Source organism: Pristis pectinata, chromosome 26, assembly GCF_009764475.1.
Source record: "Pristis pectinata isolate sPriPec2 chromosome 26, sPriPec2.1.pri, whole genome shotgun sequence".
In the NCBI taxonomy this organism is placed as follows: Eukaryota; Metazoa; Chordata; class Chondrichthyes; order Rhinopristiformes; family Pristidae; genus Pristis; species Pristis pectinata.
The window spans coordinates 9,816,524-9,837,899 of NC_067430.1; the positions used below are offsets into that span (position 1 = coordinate 9,816,524).

Here is a 21,376-nt window from a genome sequence, read left to right on the forward strand (position 1 = left end):
GGTTGAGTGTGGGTCTTTAGGCTCCTGTACCTCTTCCCCGATGGCAGTAACAAGAGGAGGGCATGCCCTGGGTGCTGAGGGTCCTTAGTGATGGATGCTGCTTTCTTGAGGCACCGCCTCTTGAAGATGTCCTTGATGGTGTGGAGCCAAGGGAAAGTGCACAATGGGGTTGTAATAGTGCACACGGGGTTGGGGTTGGGTGTGGAGTCAGGCAGTACCACACTATCCAGCATGGACCTTGCTCTGCTTGATACCTGATCAGGACTGCATTAAGCATGAAAATGGGGAACCTGCAGCATCTGCCAATGGGAAAATCAAAGAGGGAGAGAGACACATTTGCACTACCCCTGACAATTCCTAGTGGTCGGTTATGAGAACCAACTCTAATAAATTATAGAGAGCTGTCAACTGACCATTCTCACTCAGGAGCCTTGCGGTCAACAGAGAAACGCCTTGCTTTTCTATAAAAATTTGATCTCCTTTGAGTTTGAGGAGATGTTGCTGAGAGGGTCTCCAGGAGAATGCCTGCTTGTCACGACGAAGGACCTTTTGCATCAACCGGCTTTGGTGTATCTCCGTTCAGTAGTCACAACACAAGCTTCTGACTTGTGGAATACATTCATACTGTGGAACAAATCAGGAGATGTGGGAGGGTTCCCTCTAACCAGTGATAATTACCCCTGGCAGTGAGTGACCTGTGTAAGAATGTTCCCACGGCAGATGGTGGACGACATAAACAGCGCAGCCTTGACATGGGGCCCTCAAATTGTTTAACTTTCCACTTAGTGTGGGAAATGAGCAGCTATCAGCATTACTAAAGTGTCTAAAAGATCCAAAAGATAGTTGCAAGCAGAGTATATAAAAGACCAAATCTTGCACTGGGACTCCCAGTAACTCAGGAAGAAGATGTACCAACTGCTGCTCATTGTCCTACTTGCAGCCAGTGGTAAGTTACCAGAAAGTGCCATCCAATCAGATAATATGTCACTGTCCACTAGCACTATATAGGAACAACAATGATCTAGAAATTATCTTCTAGCTTTTAATGGCATTATAACAACTTTGTGGGTCATCCCAAATCTGTTTTTATAAGCGCTTCTATCTTGCATCAAGATTTCCCTTATAGCATTATTGGGTTTCCCAGTGTAATGTCATACAGAAAGTGAAATTGTCTGTTTTGGTTCGGTATTTGCAACTGATGTGTTGCAAGTTCTAACAGTTGCTGGAAATTGGCCTAATAGGCGCGATCTGCACAGCTGACCCTGAAGGCGGCATTCCATAATACAAGCGACATTCTTCCAGCTGAAGGGGAATATTGGTTTGGTTTATTATTGTCACTTGTACCGAGGTACAGTGAAAAACTTGTCTTGCATACCGCTCGTACGGGTCAATTCATTACACAGTACAGTTACATTGGGTTAGTACAGAGTGCATTGATGTAGTACAGGTAAAAACAATAACAGTACAGAGTAAAGTGTCACAGCTACAGAGAAAGTGCAGTGCAATAAGGTGCAAGGTCACAACAAGGTAGATCGTGAGGTCAAATGTAGCTACTTCATAAACAGATGTTACAGTGATGGGAAGGGTTGGGAGAGTGTTCCCAGGGTATCAGAGAGACCTGGCCACGCTGGATAACCATAACAATGCATGGCGGCAACTGAGACCCTCCAGGTGGTCCTGACAGGAGGTTGCCAAGGTGATCCCAGTCTATGAATGTCTGCACTGTGAGGAAGCCTGCAGTGCAGGCAAATCCCAGTGTTCGCTCCTTGTGCTCCTGTGAAGGAAGAGTCGATGATGTCTCCTATTCTGAATTATGGAATTTGGGCAATGACTCTAATGCAGCAGTGAGCAGCAAACTGTGCGATGTGGCAGAGGTCAGCAGCCGCAGCTTGGAAGGATCCCGAGACTGGAAAACTGACTGTGTTCATGACCTTGACTTCTATGGCAGTCCAGGCATGTACGTGAGCTTGTCACAGGAGATCACCGCTCTCAGTGAGGGCTGCCCGTGTGGACATTACCAGCAGATGTTTTACAGCCTGTGGCAAAACAAGATGGGGTCTTGCTTTTCCCTCTCACCCAACAACCGTTTCCTTGACAATGCAGTATGGCACTGGTGAGTCAGCCTAGATTATGTGCTCAGGTTCCAGAGAGGAGCTTCACCCCTCCCTCAGTTAGATTGTTATTGATTGAGATGAACCAAGAGCAGGAAGAAGCAAAAGGGAATTGCAGTGAAGCAGTTAGTAGAGAAAACAATGTAATAACAGCATGGCATTATATGGTGCCTTTAACATAGGAAAATGTCCAAACACACAAAGTCATCAGCTAGTAGATTTAATGCAGAGACAAGTAAAAAGACATATCAGGATACATGTTTGTCAAAGCACTAAGTTAAGGAGCATCTTAAAGGGGGAGAGGGAAATGGAGAGGATTAAGGAAGAGAATATGGAACTTGGGGACTTGGTGGCTTTGGGCCTGGATGGCAATGGTGAAGCTTGAGACAAGAACTGGAGGACTGCTGATGTCTCAAAGAGCATTGTCCTTGTAAACTCTGGGTGGTAAAGGTCTTAGCTGATGGCCTTCTCCTACAAATTCCGCCTGGCTGCCTCTGATGTGTCTGATGTCAACAGTGCATTTCCATGCAACTAGCTAGAAAAGTGTTTGCTCCAGGCAAATCATTTTGCGTACAGATATATTACGGTAGGTCAGTTTTGAGTTCAAATACGTCATGCTGATTGCAAGGAAAGGTCAGTTTTAGTGTGAGCAATGTATGCAGTAAGCAGTGAAGCTGCAGAGTAATGCAGTGCAGCCTGAGAAAGAATGGATCTTTAAATAGGACAGTTTCAGCGCTATTAAAAGTTGCTGATTCAGTGAGTAAATAAGTCGGTTTTCAAACCTGTGAGGTTCAAAATCATACCAGAGACAAATTTTGGGCATTGGTGACAATATTTGGGAAGTTTTACCCAGATGAAAGATGTTTGAGCAAACAAAAATCTCATCAGGCGTGTGAGCGTTTGAGTTTCCCACCAGGTACTAAGAGGTCTTGAGATATTCCCCTGCTCCACATTAAGTCTAATGTTGATCTTACCACAGTGTTTCCTGGAATTGTGGAAAGGGTATTTTAGGCCAGTATCTGCTGCTTTTTGTAGGCCCCTCCTGATACTCAATTCCACTAAAAATCGATAGAGGAGTTCAGTACTACACTGTGGTGTCCTTTCAAAGAAAACAAGCACAGATTCATTTCTACTTCAATTTAGTATTATTAATTCACAGCGGACATTCAGAATAGTAAAATTAAATATGCAAATGAATATTGTGATGTGCTGCATTGTTAACCTGTCACTTCTGTATTTCCAGCTTCTGGTTGCGGACAGAGTAGCTACCCTCCATATTCCTTAAAGGTGGTTAATGGAATTGATGCAAGGCCATATAGCTGGCCGTGGCAGGTGAGAAAACATAGAACTTTAGACTCAAAAAGCCTAGACTTCCGAGGTATTGGAAGTCAGAGGAAGAACAAATGCGAATTGCAAAAGGTCATTCAGTGACTGTGGAAAGGACAGGATTGTCCTGCAGGCTGAATGTCCTCAGTGCATTTCCAACATTTCCTGTGGTCCATACACTTCAAGTATCTTTCAAAGGCAGAGCACATTGAAAGCTGACAAGGAAGTAGGAGAAGTTGTGGTCAAACAATTAGTAATTAAAAATTAGTCATGTTTAAATGCCTATTAAGTTTGAATTTTAAGAGCCTGTACTTAGCAAAATGAAGGGCAAGGTGAGGGTGCCAACAGATGTGGTACAGTGGCACAGGTAGTAGCCTCTGTCACACAGTTCCAGCCACCCAGGTTCAATCCTGACCCCTGGCACTGTCTGTGTGGAATTTGGACGTTTCCCCTGTGGCTGCATAGTACTCTGGTTTCTTCCCATATCCCAGGGACATGGAGGTTGGTAAGTTAATTGGCCACTATAAATTGCCCCCACGGTGTAGATGGTAGATGTAAGTGGTAGAATCTGGAGGGAGTTGGTGAGAATAGCAGGGGACTAAAGTGGGTTCAGTGTAGATGGTGCTTGATGGTCTGCATGGACTCAGTGGGCCGAAGGACCTGTTTTCCATCCTGTATCTCTCTATGACTTCATGTGAAGTTCTGGGAAAGATTGAAATGGAGATGTATTGTGAAGAGTCTTTAACAGAAGGGGCATGCAAAATAAGAATCAGAAAATGTTGGAAACACTCAGCAAGTCAGATAGCATCTGTAGAAAAAGAAACAGTTAATGTTTCAGTCAATGAAGAAGGACCTTTCCAGCATTTTCATTTCAGACTTTGAGTATGTGCAGTTTTTGATGTTATTGTAAATTAACTTTAGATAGTACATCCTGGGAATTTTTCAATATTTTTCACACAATAAATTAGTTTTTGAAGCGCAATTTCTGGGTAAACACAGCAGCCAATTTCCGAAAAGTGAGGTCCCACAGAAAGCAAATAAGTTGACCAGTTAATCAGTCTCTGTTAGGTCTCCAGTGAGGGCTTCTGTACATATGTCAGTTGGGGCTTATCTACATATACTGCCATCAGATGTTTCACAGCCAGTAGGAAAGGGAGATGGGGTCTTGCTTTTCCATCTCACTCAAACAGCAGCGTCCCTGCAATGCAGTATGGCACTTTCTTTTTCAATCTTTTTATTGAATTTCAAATTAATTCAAATGAATATACAAAACATTAATAATTCTACACATGGTGCAAAGAGATTGAGATAACAATAATAAGTTAATTTATACTCACAAGGAGTAAAATATGTAATCTGGACCTCCCGCTCTCTTGCTAAGTGAACATGATACAAAAACAAAAGAAATTGCAAAGAAATTTGATTATATGAAAAGAAAACCCCCAAATCAAAATAAAAGTATAATAATAAAGAAAAGCAAACCAAAAACTTCAAAAAAAAACTGGACTGATATTTCTTTGGTTAAAAAAACATTATTATGTCGTCAGCTCTGCTCCTCTATATTCAAAGGTTATTGAAAGGGATTCGAGAAAGGTCAGCTTATATCATATGGAAATACTGAATAAATGGACTCCAAACTTCCTCAAATTTAAGCGAAGGATCAACAGTACCACTCCTAATTTTTTCTAAGTTTAAACATGTTACGGTTTGAGAAAACCATTGAAGTGTGGTAGGGGGTATAGGGTCCTTCCATTTAAATAGAATGGATCTCTTGGCCATTAATGTAACAAAAGCAATCATACGACAAGCAGAAGCGGATAAATGGCCAGAATCCATCACTGGTAACCCAAAAATTGCAGTAATAGCATGGGGTTGTAGATCAATATTCAATACAGTTGAAATAATATTAAAAATGTCTTTACAATATTTTTCCAAAAGGGGACAGGACTAAAACACATGTGTCAGGGAAGCCACCTCCGAATTACATCTGTCACATATAGGATTTATATGGTGATAAAACGGGCTAACTTGTCCTTCGACATATGGGTCCTGTGAACCACCTTAAACTGTATCAAAGAGTGTCTGGCACACATTGAAGATGTATTAACTAATTGGAGAATTTTCTTGCATGTCTCTGCAGGTCAGAGTATCTGGAGTTCTCTTTCCCATTCATTCTTAATTTTATCAAGTGTCTCTAGACATATTTTCATAATCAGATCATAAATTATTGCCATCAAGCCCTTCTGATGAGGATTAAAACCAGATTAGGAACTTTTTAAAAGTCACTTTACCTTCTTTTCCAATACTATATAAAACTGAAATTACAGGAGAAATGCAGTATGGCACTGACAAGTCAGCCTCGATTATATGGTCAGGAGCTTCACCCCTTAGATTGCTATTGACTGAACTGAGCCAAGACCAAGGAGATGCAGGAGGGAAATGCAATAAAGCAGTTAACAGGTAAAACAATAACAACAACTTGAATTTATTTGGTGCCTTTAATATATCCAAACATACGAGTCATCCACAAAGATATTTGATGCAGAGGCAAGTAAAGAGACATTCAGGCTGAGGTTTGTTAAAGTGCTAATTTAATGGGTATCTCAAGGGGGGAAAGAGAATGGAGAGGAGTAAGGAGGAGATTGCAGAAGTTAGAGACTTGGCCACTCAAGCAGGGTCGGCAGTGGGGAAACTCGCGGCCAGAACTGGAGGAATGCAGGTATCTCGGAGATCTACCTGCTGGAGGATAGGGAAGGTGTGTGGTCACAGAGGGGTTTAAAAATAAGGATAAGAATGTTAATCAGGAACAAATGTAAGTCAGCAAGCACAGGGGTGATGGGTAGATGGGATTTGGTGTGTGCTGAGTGTAGTGTCGGTAGAATATTGGTTGGATTGTGGAGAAGGAAGATAGGAAGTCTGCTGAACATGTAGTGCATTTGCTAAGTTAAGGTGACAAAGATGTCAGGTGATGCTTGAAGGTGCAAGTAGACAGTCTTAGCAACCACATCAATATGTGCTTGGATGTTCATCTCAGTGACTAACTGGATGCAAGACTGTGAACAGACTGTGGTCAGCCTCAGATAGAGGGATTGAGTCATTGGTTGGTGGTCTTCCCAATATGGTAATTCTGCCCATGCAGGACTGAATGTCGAATATCTGACAATTTGGAGCAGGGAGGTGGTGCTGATGTTTAACTGGGTTTTTATGTATCTGAGGGAGCTGATGCTAGGAGCCAAACAGTCTTGCCTGTGGGCTGTAGTTCCACAGGGAGCTGTCGACATTCAACCTCTCCCATGTGAGTCAGTGCTGGACTTACACAGACCTGCCATAGGTCAAGATGCATACTGCCTGTCAGACGCTGGGGAATTTACCTCTGCCATCCTTCACTAACCAGACTTGGCAGAGATTGTGAACCCCCCATTCATTGAATGTGTTTGTCTGGCCCCTTGCTTAGAAATGAAAAAGTATGTTTGGTTATTTAGATTTTGCTTATTTCATTTTTATGTTCTTAGTGCTTTTAATAATTATTTTTTTTTATTTTTAAACTATTTACAATTTTAATAGATTTTAACCAACCCTGAATATCAGAGACAGTGTTACAAAACCTTGATGGCTTTGACAGGTGGTATGGCTCCACTCCCAGTTTGTGTCCTGTCAAAAGCTGTTGAGGTATTCCAGAGGTGGGCCCTCAGGAGATCACTACATGAAGCCAATTTGCCTCAAGGCCTGGCTATATCTCACTGCCTGACTCCAGGGTGCAGAGGGTCAGCATCTAAGCCAAGTCAGTGCAAAGAGGAGTGAACGATTGACACAACTCGTCTGCCGGCCAAATCCAGTTCTTTTCAGCGATGTTACCAAGGTGCAGATGTTGATGAGAAATGGGAAGAGTCTTAAGTCATATCCTTGGGAAATTCCAGAGGAATGGGAAGAAAAACTATTGCTGGGATCCTCTGGTTATGACTAGACAAATAAACGTAGAAAAGTAGACAAATTAAAGTAGAAAAGAGTCAAGAAAGATTGTGAGAGAAAGGGGAGAAAAGTGTCTCCAATCAGATCACTCATCAAGGAAGAAAAGAAGTGCAAGAGAAATAGGACTGCAGATGCTGGAATCTAGACGAAAGACACGATGATGCTGAAGGAACTCAGCGGGCCAGGCAGCATCCGTGGAGAAAAGCAGGTGATTGACCGCCTGCTTTTCTCCACGGATGCTGCCTGGCCTGTTGAGTTCCTTCAGCATCATCATGTTTTTCATCAGAAAAGAAGTGTATATGGCAACCTGTTGCATAACAGAAATGCGATATTAACTTATTATTTTGTTTACTATTAGGTTTCTTTGCAAGTTGGAAATGGCTATAGATTTTCTCACACTTGTGGTGGGACGCTAATTTCCTCAAATTGGGTTATGACAGCAGGCCATTGTATCTCGTGAGTATGGCTGCAGTATCAGTACATTTCTTCCCTTTCTTCAAGATCCGGTGCATTCCTGGAGTAAATGTGGTTTATATTCGATACTGTTTTTTGTTGCTAGCTCTGGACGGGACTACCGTGTGGTACTGGGAGAGTACGACAGGAATGTCGATGAGGGCGGAGAGCAGATCATAAGCCCCAGTGGTATCTTTGTTCATCCAAAGTGGAATATGAACTGTGTGGCCTGTGGGTAAGTCACAACACAATTAGTTTCTAATTATTGTCTTATTTTGATGTCTTCTTGCTTGTTTTAGTGCACTGTGCAACACATAGTCTGAATTACTTATAGTAGGAAATCTGCGGGAATTGTAAAAAAAACTATTCTGAATAAAACTTAAGATGCTTCTGATGCCCAAGACTGAACTAAGTCCAGATCTCGCTGTTTACAGTCATGGCCTGATTCATTCTTTGAGGAGGATGGATTATTTCAAGGCTGCTCTTCACTGAAAGTGCACTACCATCCATGCCTGGCTGGAGTGTTCCTGAAATAGCTTCCTCCCTTCCTCCTCTTCTCTGCTGCTAGCATGGACTGTCAAGCTGTTGAGTGCACAACAATGTATATCACTTGGATCACTCTGTGGACAGTCGAAGCATTACAGGTCCCCAACTGTCTACTCAGTTGTAAGAGCCAGAGTAGCTGTTGCTACATCTATGTTCCATCAGTGTTGAAAGGAAGTCCCCAAGCACTGTAAGTAACTAACAAGTTGTGTGTATGATGGGCTTTCAGGTGATAAAAGAGTCATATTTGTTTTCATGGGTATTGGATGTTGACAATCATTACCTCCTGGCTGTGTTTCCTGATAAGCTAAATCTCGAGGATATAGTATCTATTTCAGTTCAAGAATATTCCAGGTTTCCTGTCTGAAGCAGATAAAACAATGTGAGGCAGCCACTGTCGGGAATCCCACTATCCTGGAAAATCCTCTCACTCCCTCTACTTGCTACTCTCTGCCCAAGGAGAACATTTGGACTTCATCTCTCCTTTGGTAGAGAAACATTGCAACGGCCCTAATGTAGCAAGGTGCTGCAAATTCTCATACATCCAGCACTCTCCTGATAAGAAATGGAAGAGGAGAAATTCAGTTTAAAATTCTCTTGTATGGGTGTGATGGATGCAATGATGTTGCAGCATAGAACAGAGTTCCGTGACGCCCTTCTTGGAGAAGTGAAGTCTCCTAAGTATGTATCAAACCATTTAAAATAAATAGGTTAACACTTGCTTTCATAAGGGAATAGCAAGAATGAATGTGTGACTTGCAGGCACTCAATTGGTAACAGAACAACTACATTGCTTAAACCTTCAAGTAAAAGGAAAAGGTGCTTTAAAAATGATTAAGTGGGTGGCACAGTAGCATTGCTAGAGGAGCTGCTATCTCACAGATTCAGCAACCCAGGTTCAATCCTGATGCTGTCTGTGTGGGTTTTGTACATTATCACTGTGACCCCCTGGGTTTCCTACGGGTGGTCCAGTTTCCGCCCACATTCCAAAGACATATAGGTTAATTGGCCACTGTAAATTGCACCTAGCATGTAGGTGAGAGGTAGAATCTCGGGGCAGATGATGGGAATGTGGGAAGAATAAATTAGCATAAGTGGATGCTTGATGGCTGGTCTAGATTCAGGGGGCTGAAGGGCTTGTTTCTGCTTGTTTTGGTGCTGCGTAACTGAACATTAAGAAGGAATTTCCACTCTTTTGCAGGAACGATATCGCTTTAATCAGGCTCTCAGAGCATGCGGTCTTGAATGACAAAGTTCAGGTTGCTTGTATTCCACCTTTTGGCTATATTCTTCCCAATAACTTTTATTGCTACATTACTGGATGGGGCCGACTCTACAGTAAGTCAGCACAAACCTTAAACAGTTTTTTCTGGTAAAAGGTCATCAATCTGAAACCTTAACTTTCTTCTCTCTTCACAGATGCTGCCTGACCTGATGAGAATTTCCAGCATTTTCTTTTTTTATTTAGATTTCCAGTAAATGTAAACTCCAGTGGTAGGGCAAATGGAGGGAGCTATCTGCAGTTGGACAGAGATGAGAGAATGGAGATTTTGAGGATGGTGTTTTAGTATGGTAGAGAACAAGGCCATGTGGATTGATTTAACAGATTAGTAAAGGTTTATTGGGAAAGGTTTAGAAGTTTATGAGCCAAACACAGGCACATGGGACTAGCTTGGATGGGCATCTTGGTCGGCATGGACCAGTTGGGCTGAAGGGCCAGTTTCCATGCTATGACTGTATTAGAAATATGGACATCTTAAAATAGACTCAGTGTAAGTCAGGGAGCACAATGGCCTAATAGGTGTGCTGGACCTGCTGTGAGCAGCAAACATTTGAATGAATTGAAGTTTACAGAGTGGGTAGAAGCTGAAAGATCCTCTGGAGATCCCTGGATTTGTTGGGCCATGGGGTGAGAATAGTATGATAAGTACACAATGCACTTTTGTATTCAGCTGCCTCTGAAGTTACTTATGATGCTGCTGAACCTCAATGATATTAGTTAAATCATAATGTCTTGACACATTTGAGAGTGGGATGAGGAGCTTTGTTCTTCACACAGTATTTTTGATGTTACGAATCAGACAATTCTTGTGGGTGTTTGTTCATTTTCAGGTACTCTGTTTCCCTTCAGAAAAGGCACGGGTGGATCTTTTCCATTAAGTGAATGGTGGGAATCAACCCTTTGCCAAGGAAAGGGATAGCTCTGTAAATCCCTTGTATCTGGAGTGCTTTTTTGATATATTTGATAGTTCACCAAAGTGACTGGAATACTTTTGTCATTACAGCGAATGGACCGCTTCCAGGAAAGCTACAGCAAGCTTATATACCAGTCATTGACTACGACCACTGCAGTGCAAAGGATTGGTGGGGTAGCATTGTGAAAAAAACCATGGTTTGTGCTGGAGGTGGTGAAAAGTCCGGATGCAATGTATGTAATAATTCCACAGCTTTATTTGTGGTTATTGAAGTGAGAGATAAGACAGGTCCTTCCACATAGTTAACTGTAGGTCCCAGACTCCAACCCACAACTTATAATGAGGAAGTGTCAACAGATCAACAATCTGGACACCCCAGCAAGTGAGGTCATTGGTTCTAAACATTGTGGACTCCCATCCAAGTAATGGCCCCACCAGCGTTTTAGTTGGAGGCCTCCCCATTCACTTGGAACCCAAGCTGGATTTGCAACTTGAGTTTCTAGCAGCCAAAGTTGCTGGAAGCTCTGGTGCCTACCATCGGAGTGCTCAGATCTACTGGATTGTGGGTGGGAACATGTGGTTGACTGCTGGAAGCCAGTACTACTCTTCTGTCTGAGCGCTTCGATCTTCAGTCTTACACTGGATCCACTGCGGACTCATGAAGTGGCAATTCGTATCAAGTGGAAGCTCCCAAACTAAAGACCAACTGGAATTTCCCAACCTTTCGGACACTTTCGGAATAGCTACACTGGACTCCTATCCATGACAAGGATCAGCTTGAACTGATGAGGAAATCAACCCTACATGTAATGTCATAGGGAGCCATCCAGACCACAAGAGTTCCAAGATTTGGCCCTGGTCTCACCTGAGTGATCTAGTTTGGGAAGGATAACAGTGAATCAGGGGTACTCCATTTCTGATCACTATGCATTGACTTGCTGTGAGTCTTTTTGATATATTCATTCCGATGATGTGAATATTTATTGTCCAACCCCTAATTTATTGTCCTTTCCTAATCCTTGACCACTTCAGAGGACAGTCAAGAGTCAAAAACTTTGCTGAGGATCACATATAGGTTAGACTGGGTGAGGGCAGGAAGTTTCCCTCCCAGCAGGACATTAGTGAATCTGATAGGTTTCTACAACAATCTGGATGTTTGACGATCACTAGCGCTGATACTCTTTCCAAATGTATTTAATTACTGGAATTGCCTTACTTGGCCCTGAGCTCATATCTCCAAATCAGCTGTCCAGGCCTCTGCAGTTAACTATGATGCCTCTGGACTGGATGACATCAGCTAAATCAAAATGTCCTGTCACATTTGAGGGTGGGATCAGGAACTCCGTGGTTTACACACAGTACTTGTGGTTTTATGATTCAGATAAATCTCATGGATGAGCTTCAGTGACTTCTGCCCGCTAGAAAACGTCTTCATGGGCTCAGGTAGCTAGGCTGACCGTAGACTATTCAGAAACAAACAAAGTTCATCAGTTATTGTTGTTACAGTAAAACTCCCAACAAGTCAGTAACCCTTAGGACCTCAGTGATGCTGAACCTGCAGATTTTTCCACACTATTGGATATTATTCCCATTAATACCCCTTTTTATTCAAGTCAAACGGTAGTATAATAAATCTTCCAGTGAATCGGGTGATTTTAAAGGGAATGGGAAATATGAAAGCGCTCCGGACCCTGGCTCCAGCCACAAACTGCCCACATTCCTGACCCCTGGTGTCCGGATCTCAACCCTGGGTCTGGCTGCTCACCCGGCCCACAGTCCAGACACTGGCCCCAGCCGCTCTCCAGCCCCCCCAGTTCTGGCTACACACCCAGCCCACGCTCTGGAGCCCGGGTCACACTCCAGACCAATAAGTTAGCCAGAAACTGGACCATCAGAAATTCTAAGCAAACCGGACGCCGGATAATGTCTTCGATTTGTCAATGAAGCAAGTTCAACAGGGTGTTGTGACTGAATTAACAGACATCAGACAAAGACGGTCTGTATTTCCAACAGTAGCATCAAATTCAGTTGGGACAGAATTGGGGCTTAAGTTGGGAGGAAAGCTGAAGTTTTATGAGTTTTGTACTATTGCATAATTAAAATGATGCCATGTTAGACCTTAAACAAGAATGCTCTTGGCAACAATCATATGTGAAATAGTAGCATTCCAACATTTATTTTTTTTTGTTCACATAATGGAAGAGAGTCATTTTGGCAAGGTATCTTGGAGAACTTCCATCTCATGTAGAGTTGTGCTGTAATATGCATTGACAACTACCAGAGTGAAAGGAATTTAAAGAATAGAAAAAATTTGTCTCATTTTCTTCAGGGAGACTCGGGTGGACCTTTGAACTGCAAGGGTTCTGACGGTCTTTGGTATGTCCATGGTGTAACCAGCTTTGTGTCAGCCATCGGGTGTAACACCATAAGGAAACCCACAGTCTGGACTCGGGTATCTGCCTTTAATTACTGGATTGCTGAGGTAAATGGTGTTTCAAAGCAGAAAGGAATATTAATAAGTGTCTTGTTACGCAACTCAGATCAGAGAAGAAATGTCAGCTCAGTCTATTGTCCCTGGGTCAGTGCACTCTCTCCACTCTCCCATTTATTTGCACCATATTTCCTTTACCATTTTGAATTTTTAAGTTCCAATTGTTCATCTAATTTTCCTTTCAATCCTATTTTTGATTTATTTCATGACCTAAAAATTTTTATGATGAATAAAGTTCTTTTGAATCCCCCATTTATATATCCAATATTCCTAAGGCCTCTTTTGAATTTCCCAACAGCAGAGATCTGTCATTGCTCGCTGTACCTTTGGTTTTTAATAGCTGCAAGTGTATAGTTTAGACCTCCCTTAACAGTTGTTGCTCTGGCCAATTGTTGGAGCCTTTGTTTTTTTACTCTTCATAACTATATTGCTGAACCCTGGTATCAACTGAACTATCTTTTCTCTTGCTCTATTCTCTCTGATTTAAATGTAGCCTAACTAAAGAATTTGTGTATGTTTTTCATCATTTCTTCCTTTGAGCACAGTATACTGTGCATTCAGGAAAGGGATCCATTTGCTTTTATGGCTTAATGATATGAGCATAATGATATAAGGAGTAGATGAAGGAACCTGTAAGCTGCCTGTGCTTGGTTTATTAAGGTAAGAACAGGACTAAGTGCTCAAGACCTAAGGGCAGGTCAGGGTGATAATTTTAAAGCACCAACAAATCTCCCACCTCCCATAAGTGAGCAGTTAGCACTGGAGCCCAATTGTCAGTAAATGTTGATAAAGTAATGGAATAGCTATCTCCATATCCTACTTCCGACAATTTAAGGATGGTTTGGACAAGCAGTTGGAAAATATGGACAAAATGTTCATATGCACACAAGTGCAAGAGTGGGTGAGGCACTGTTTCATGGCACTTGCACTAAAAATGTCCTCATCCACTGCACTTAGAAGGAAGCAAGGATTGGGATTAATAATGAATGCCCGGAACACAGCTTATCCTCTCCGAGTCTGGGTTTAAAACTGCCTATCAAGTCAGTGTTCTGTCAATTCTCTAAGTAATTGCATAATCTTTAAAAATACGTTTTGGTATGACTGCTCATTTACTTTGTTCCTCCTTGAGACCAGAGGCAAAAGAAAACCAATGTTTTCCAACACTGTCATAATTTACCAAAAGCATTGTTGATGGGAACTGAGCAGACCATCATCGGACTGTGTTGTGTGTGCCAAGGAACCAAGGTCAACTGATCAGCTGCATCCAGCTGTACATGCTATGGAAGTAGTCCTGTGGTAGGAGCTCAGAACCATATGTGAATCTTAAGTGGACAGAAATGATTCAAAGGGAGCATCGCATGTTAGTGTGACAACATCCCTGAAAGTCTTTGGAGACTGCAGAAAACATCACAAGCCCTTGATGAAGGAACAGGGGTTTTAGAGGAAAAAGGTAAATCAAGGGCAGGTTTGGACAAGCACTCACAGGCTACTGAACCAGAGGTTCTGCCATACAAGATGCATCGCAGTCCTTTTTGTCAATTCATGGCACCATCCTCGTGGGTAACTTTGCAACAACTTTACATACAGGCAGTGCACTGAGAGTGCTGTGACTCAGAGGGAGGAATGTCAGGCAAAGGACTGGTGGCAGAGAGAATATTTAATAGCCTTGAGTTCTAGGTGAGGCAGGTGTCAGGTAGCTACTGATTTCCACCCAGTAAGAAAAATTGGTAATCTGAACATAAGAAATCAAATATGGAAAAGTAAGAAAGGTTGGGTATATCATACACGAGAGTCCAAGTACACATGAGGATGTCAAGATCCGTTTACTCACTTTTTTTCGATAATTTTAGAGAGAAGTAGCGTAGTGAATCTTTATTTTCCTTCTTTCAGACCATGGCCTACAACTAATGGAAGAAAAGAATGATTTTCATCAATTTGTTGTTCAATAATGAGCAATAAACAGAATCATTAAGTAAAAGTTGTTGTTTGTGATTTTTGAGTAATTCTGTAAATTCTGGCCAATTTTTAGTTTCCACTAAAGTGGAAATGTTTCTTTGGAATCTTCTAATCCCTGAATAAAGACATGATAGACATTTTTTCCTATGCAAGAACCATGGTTGAAGGGTTCAAGGCAAACATTCCCTAATGCTATCAAGATAGAAGAAGAGGAAGAAAGAAGAAACAAGGAATAAAGAGAAAAAGAACTCTTAACTACGTAGTACCACATTATGTTTCTCAGTTTCTGTTCAAAGTTCTCCACTGCAAGGAACCATTTTTGAACAACAATGATTGTCATTTAGGTCTGAGCAAGAACTTGTGTGAACTAACCTCCCAAACACGAATAGATGAATGACAGCTACTCAGGAAGTAGTGGTTAGACGTCACTTAGTTTGGTTTTTTAAATGTCAACAACCTGAGAAAATTGATGACCATTGAATTAGGCAAAGTCGCTGCTTCTGAGGAAAGAATTAAATGTGTGTGAGTGGGCGGCAGTAGTAGGTAATTGTGCAAATAATCATCTCTTTTAAAAAAAATCTCTCATATTTTCATATGACACAGAAGGGGGCCAATTAGCCCATTGAGACTACGTCGTCTCTCCAAGTGTTCCAATAGTCCCATCTCCCCACTTATTTCTCTGTACCTATTCTCTCTCACCCCTAATTTTCCTACCACCCTCCTACAATTTACAGGCCACTTTGAACCTGTGTCTCTGGACTGGGGGGGAAATCTGGAGAATCCAGGGGAGACCCATGCAGCCACAGGGAGAACATGCAAACTCCATGGAGACAGCACCTGAAGTCAGGATCAAACTTGGATCATAAAGCCATTGAGCCACATGACCCTTCAGCCCATAAATTCTGTGCTGACCATGAAGTACCCATTTATATTAATCCTGCGCTAGTCCTATTCTCACATTCCCATCATGTCCCCCCACAGATTCCACCAATCACCTACACATTGGTGTAATTTACAGACCACTAATTAACCTACCAACTGGTTAATTGCTAGTATTGTGGGCAACAGTAATGAACTGCTGTGTCACTGTAAGAAGTGCCAATAGACCACTCATGATGGCTTAGCAAGGGAGGCCACTGTTCAAGTATATAGGTCAATGAGAGGCATAGATAGAGTAGACAGCCGGTATCATTTTCCCAGGGCTGAAATGTCTAGTACTAGAGGGCATGCATTTAAGGTGAGTTAGGTAAGGTACAAGTTCTTTGTACAGAGAGCGGTGGGTGCCTGGAATGCACTGCCAGGGGTGGTAGCAGAGGCAAATATGATAGAGGCATTTACAAGGCTCTTTGATAGGTACATCAATGTGCAGAGTATGGAGAGATATGGCATTGAGTAGGCAGAAGGGATTAATTTAGTTAGGCGTTTAATTACTAGTTTAATTAGTTTGGCACAATATCATGGGCCGATGGGCCTGTTCCTGTGCAGTACTGTTTATGTTCTAAATTTAATTTGGCATCGTGGTCAGCACAGATATCGTGGGCCGAAGGGCCTGTCCTATGTTCTATGTTTTACGTTCTATGTTCACTGCCTCTGAACATTGTGGGCCACCGTCCCAATAATAGCCCAGCAGAGTTTGCAGACTCAATTGAAGGGCACTTCATTCCCTTGGACTTCTGACTGCTGTACCATTGTGCCGCAGAAAATGGATGTACCTCTACAAAGGAAACTATATTCCAAAGCATTTCAAAATAGTGTTTTGGGATCCAAGGCACACAAGCAATTTAAGCTGAATGTTCACTTATAGGAAAACTACTTTAATCCTTCAGGACTTCAATCTTTCAGCAAACAATAGAGGTAACAAGAAGGTCTCAAACTGGGCATCGATGCAAAATCCCCCTTTCTTTACCGGTATATCCTTTACTTTGATAAGTATGTCACTGAGAAATATCTGACAATCAATGTCATCGACTTAATTTGCATTTTTGTGTGTATATAATTTAAAAAAACAGTTTTGTATGAGAAGGAGCCAGTGTTAATCAAGGGAATCCTTCTTGCTTCGGTCAGTGACAAACTTTCCAGCTCCCATGCTCCAACCTATGACAGGGCTCCACTCCCAGAACACTGGCATTACAAGACAAACCAAAAGCCAACGTTCATCTAGTTTGCCTTCTGGCAGTCACAAGATGTAACAAAAATAGAGTTGCCATTTGATTATGGAGTCTGTAAATGGCATGTGAGAGGGAGACCCCTTGTGCTAGACAGCATCGTGAGTCCCTTTCTCTGCCACAGGTTCAAAATTGGCTCATTTAAATATTTTTCTGGTGTGTTCACTGCGAGTGCCCAAAGCTAGAGAGTGGATTACCTAACAGCAGGTCCTCACCAGCAGGGCACAGTGGGTGGAAGGGCTTCCCACACTGTGGATTTCTATGATTCTCTTACTCTAAACTAACCCTGAAAGGTCTCCTACACCTGCAGACCTGACATCCACGTGTCCCATATTCCCAAAGGCCCAATTCCTTCTGGCCCCAACCTCACAAAGCTCTGATTCCTGCTGATCCCACCTGCAAAACCCTGACCCCCGCTGGTTCCTTGTTCCTGACTCACAGACACTCCTACACGTCCTTCGAGAGCCCTGATTCCCGGTTCTGCTCGGTTCTTCACATCCAGGGCTCTGACTCCTACTGGTCATTTGCTCTTGGATCAGTGACCACTGCGAGTCCCACACCTTTAAAGCCCCGATTCTCCAATGGGTGCTTCTGCCAAACTCTGGACTTGTGTAAAATCTAGAGTGTGGATAATGAAGAGTCATAGGATCACACAGCACAGAAAAAGGCCTTTCAGCTCATTGTGTCACCACTGACTATCAATCACCCATGTACACTACTCCCATTTGATTCTCCCTGCATTCTCATGATACCCTTTTCCCCAAGATTCTACCACTCACCTACACACTAGAGACAATTTACAGTGGCTAATTAGCCTCCCAACCACCTTGACTTTGGGATGTGGGAGGAAACTGATGTATCCAGGGGACACCCTCACAAACACAGGGAGAACATGCAATATCCATCCAGACAGTACCGGCAGGTCAGGATTGTATCCAGGTTGCTATGAAGGTAAACAATGCACAGAGAATTTCTCCCACAGGAGGAGAGGTGAGGGGCATGGAATCTGGATCTGTACATGGGTGGGATTCAACATCTACCATTGCAATCATTGGGCAAGGTGAGTGTGTCTCTCACTCACCTCCTCCCAAATTCCAGCAACAGTTTGAAGGTCCTACCCTGGAAGTTCCACCAAGGTTGTTCCCTCTAGGTCTAGCATGGGTGCAGAGAGACGCAGGTTCAGCCCCGAGCTTCCTGAAAGCCCCAAAGAATGGTAGAGTAGTTACACTACAAACTCTACACCAGCACAAAATGCTGGCCCATTAAAATCTGTAAATCATCAAACTGATAGAGCCTCAAGTATCCGGCCACCTATCGCCCATCCCACCACATGTCTAGCCAAAAATCTGCTGCTCTCCATGTCAATGAAGGTTGTAGAGGGAGATCAGAATTACTTAATTCAAACCAGAGCTCAGATCATGTCATTCCTGAAGTCCTGCTTTCTATCTTCCCACTGCTTTAAACTCCCCAAACTCTGCCCATTGGGTGGAGAAGCTGTACTCCAGGGGCTATCAGAGAAAAGGAGGGTTGAAGAGGAGCAGATGTGCAACAATACAGGCAGACCTTCAGTCACACTGCTCAGCATCCTAGAACATCTGGAGTGTGAATGGGCTGGTATTACAGGGATGCACTCCTCCATAGACGGATACCTTGGAATATCGATTGCTGGATTCAAGGCAGCTCATGTGGGGCTTGACCAAGGTGGTGCAGAAGCTGGATGCCAATGTGATTGGTGCCTTACATAGGGTCGAACCCCTTATCTGCAGCACAGTCACATGGATCTGCAGTGAGCTGCCTTCCAGCAGAGCGAGAGAGATACTGGTGCAGAAATAGGATTCCATTCAAACAATTCCCAGCTCTCACCTGTTACCTCCACTTTAGTCGGTTTTATATGCTGCTTCCTGTCCCAGTGACATGCTCCTCTGCACTCTGACACCCAGATGTTACTGGCTAACAGTCAGAGCAGGGCTCACAGTGCGTTCACCTCCCAGGAGTGGTAAATGAAGGGCATGCACAGCAATGTTGTGAAGGTAATGCTGTGACTTTTCCACAGTGTAGTGCAATCACTTTCCAGTGTTGTACATGCCAACTCACCTTTTCACTTGCTTGTTGATCAATGGGAAATGTGAGCTGCTGGGGATGGAGGGGAAATTTCCTCAGAAGCTGATTCATTATATAGCTGCTTTGTGTCAATGAAATGAGGGGTGACTGTGGGCTGTGGTTATTAGTCAGTAGTGGTGACTAATTGACTCTTACAGCTTTAAGAGAGCTCCTGTTGCCTCAGGCTGAATTAGTAATGCATTTTTAGTTGCAATCTTCATCCTCTTGCTTGCATTTGTCTGCAGTAGCTGCAAACTCATTCCTTTTTCTCTTCCTGCAGCTCAAGTCCTCTCTATGCACAGTACTGTGCAGATTCCATCACACCATGATTGCTCTGAAGATCATGGCTACCAAATACTGAAAGGCATCTCCAGGCCACTCCTGGCACCTGAAACTCAGCCTGAGTTTGCCGATCACTTGCTCAGTGACACCCACTGGTTTTTGGATGTAAAAGAGTGATTCTCCTGGGTGTCCCAACTAATTTGGAAGGAGCTCCCATTTTCCCTCTGTTTCCTAGCAACCATCAACTGAGACGGGTTCAGGTGCCAATTGCTAGGGACCTTTCACTGTCACAGGGTGAAAGCATTATTGGCAGCTCTCTGGGGACCTGGGAAATGGCTGCACAGTAAAGACACCTACATTAGGACTATTGTTTATTGACTTCAATACAATAATTCCAAGCAAACTCATCAACAAACTCCGAGACCTGAGACTCAACACCTCGCTCTGCAACGGGATCCTTGACTTTCTGACCAATGGACCGCAATCAGTGAGGACAGGCAGCAACACCTCCAGCACAATTATCCTCACACTGGTGCCCCACAAGGCTGCGTCCTCAGCTCCCTACTCTACTCCTTGTACACTCATGACTGCGTGACCAGATTCAACTCTAACGCCATCTATAAATTTGCAGATGATAGCACTGTAGTGGGCCGTATCTCAAATAACGATGAATCAGAGTACTGGAAAGAGATAGCTTAGTAACATGATGTCATGACAACAACCTTTCCCTCAGTGTCAATAAAACAAAAGAGCTGGTCATTGACTTCAAGAAGGGGGGGGGGGGGGCGCGCGATGCACATGGTCCTGTTTCATCAATGGTGCTGAGGTCAGAGAGGGTTTGAGAGCTTCAAGTTCCGAGGACGTGAACATCACCATAGCCTGTCCTGGTCCAACCATGTAGATGCCATGGCCAAGAAAGCTCACCAGTGCCTCAACTTCCTCAGAAGGCACCATAGAAAAGCATCTATTCCAGATGCATCACGGCTTGGTATGGCAACTGCTCTGCCCATGACTGCAAGAAACTGCAGAGAGTTGTGGATACAGCTCAGCACATCACGGAAACCTGCCACCCCTCCATGGACTCTGTATATACTTCTGGCTGCTTTGGTAAAGCAGCCAGCATAATCAAAGACCCCACCCAACCTGGACTTTCCTTATTGTCCACCTGCACTGCATTTTCTCTGTAACTGTAACATTGTATTCTGCACTCTGTTATTGTTTTACCTTGTACTTACATCAATGCACTGTTGTAATGAATTGACCTTACGATCGGTATGCAAGACAAGATTTTCACTGTACCTCGGTACAAGTGACAATAATAAACCAATTTACCAATTTACCAACTGATGGTTTTACATCAACTGAACATTGGTGATTCAGATGAATGGAACTCCCTGCAGAGTACGGATACTCCTGTTTGAGCTGAGAGTGCACAAAGCCTACATGGTGCAGTCGACTATGGGGAGCTAATCAAATTCAACCCCAGCTCTTGCTCATCATGGCATGTGTCACCACATCATCACATTCACGACCCTTCCCTATGTATTTGGGTGCAGCTGGATGGGGACGTTCCAAAAGTATCTCTGGTGGAGCCCTAGAAAGATTTAGAGGTAAATATTGACAATGGTGGTCATTTCAAAGCCTTTGGTGATGGCCCTGGCCAGAATTTCCAGAGTCTGAATGCCCAGGGGGTGTTGCTACTTGCAAGCTAGATCACCCTGCTGTTCCCCTCTCTGTTGGATCACCTGTTGACTGCCGGTGAGTGATGAAAGCAGGGTAGTAGAT

The 21,376-nt window shown here is 43.2% G+C and overlaps 1 protein-coding gene across 1 annotated transcript; it reads left to right on the forward strand.

Annotated features, from left to right (window-relative positions):
- Positions 1-906: 906 nt before the first annotated feature.
- LOC127583207 (proproteinase E-like) lies at positions 907-17,831 on the forward strand. The gene is made up of 8 exons (XM_052038975.1): positions 907-946; positions 3,355-3,443; positions 7,765-7,862; positions 7,966-8,094; positions 9,604-9,740; positions 10,688-10,830; positions 12,927-13,123; positions 17,651-17,831. Exons 1-8 carry the CDS (start codon positions 907-909, stop codon positions 17,829-17,831), a joined length of 1,014 nt encoding a protein of 337 aa, XP_051894935.1.
- Positions 17,832-21,376: the final 3,545 nt, after the last annotated feature.

What these genes read in the sequence shown, in the direction of transcription:
- LOC127583207 (XM_052038975.1), top strand. Translation starts at nt 907, where the DNA reads ATGTACCAACTGCTGCTCATTGTCCTACTTGCAGCCAGTG. An exon ending in CATATAGCTGGCCGTGGCAG is followed by an intron (nt 3,444 to 7,764) that starts GTGAGAAAACAT and finishes GTTTACTATTAG; the next exon opens with GTTTCTTTGCAAGTTGGAAA. An exon ending in GGAATATTAATAAGTGTCTT is followed by an intron (nt 13,124 to 17,650) that starts GTTACGCAACTC and finishes CCTGACTCACAG; the next exon opens with ACACTCCTACACGTCCTTCG.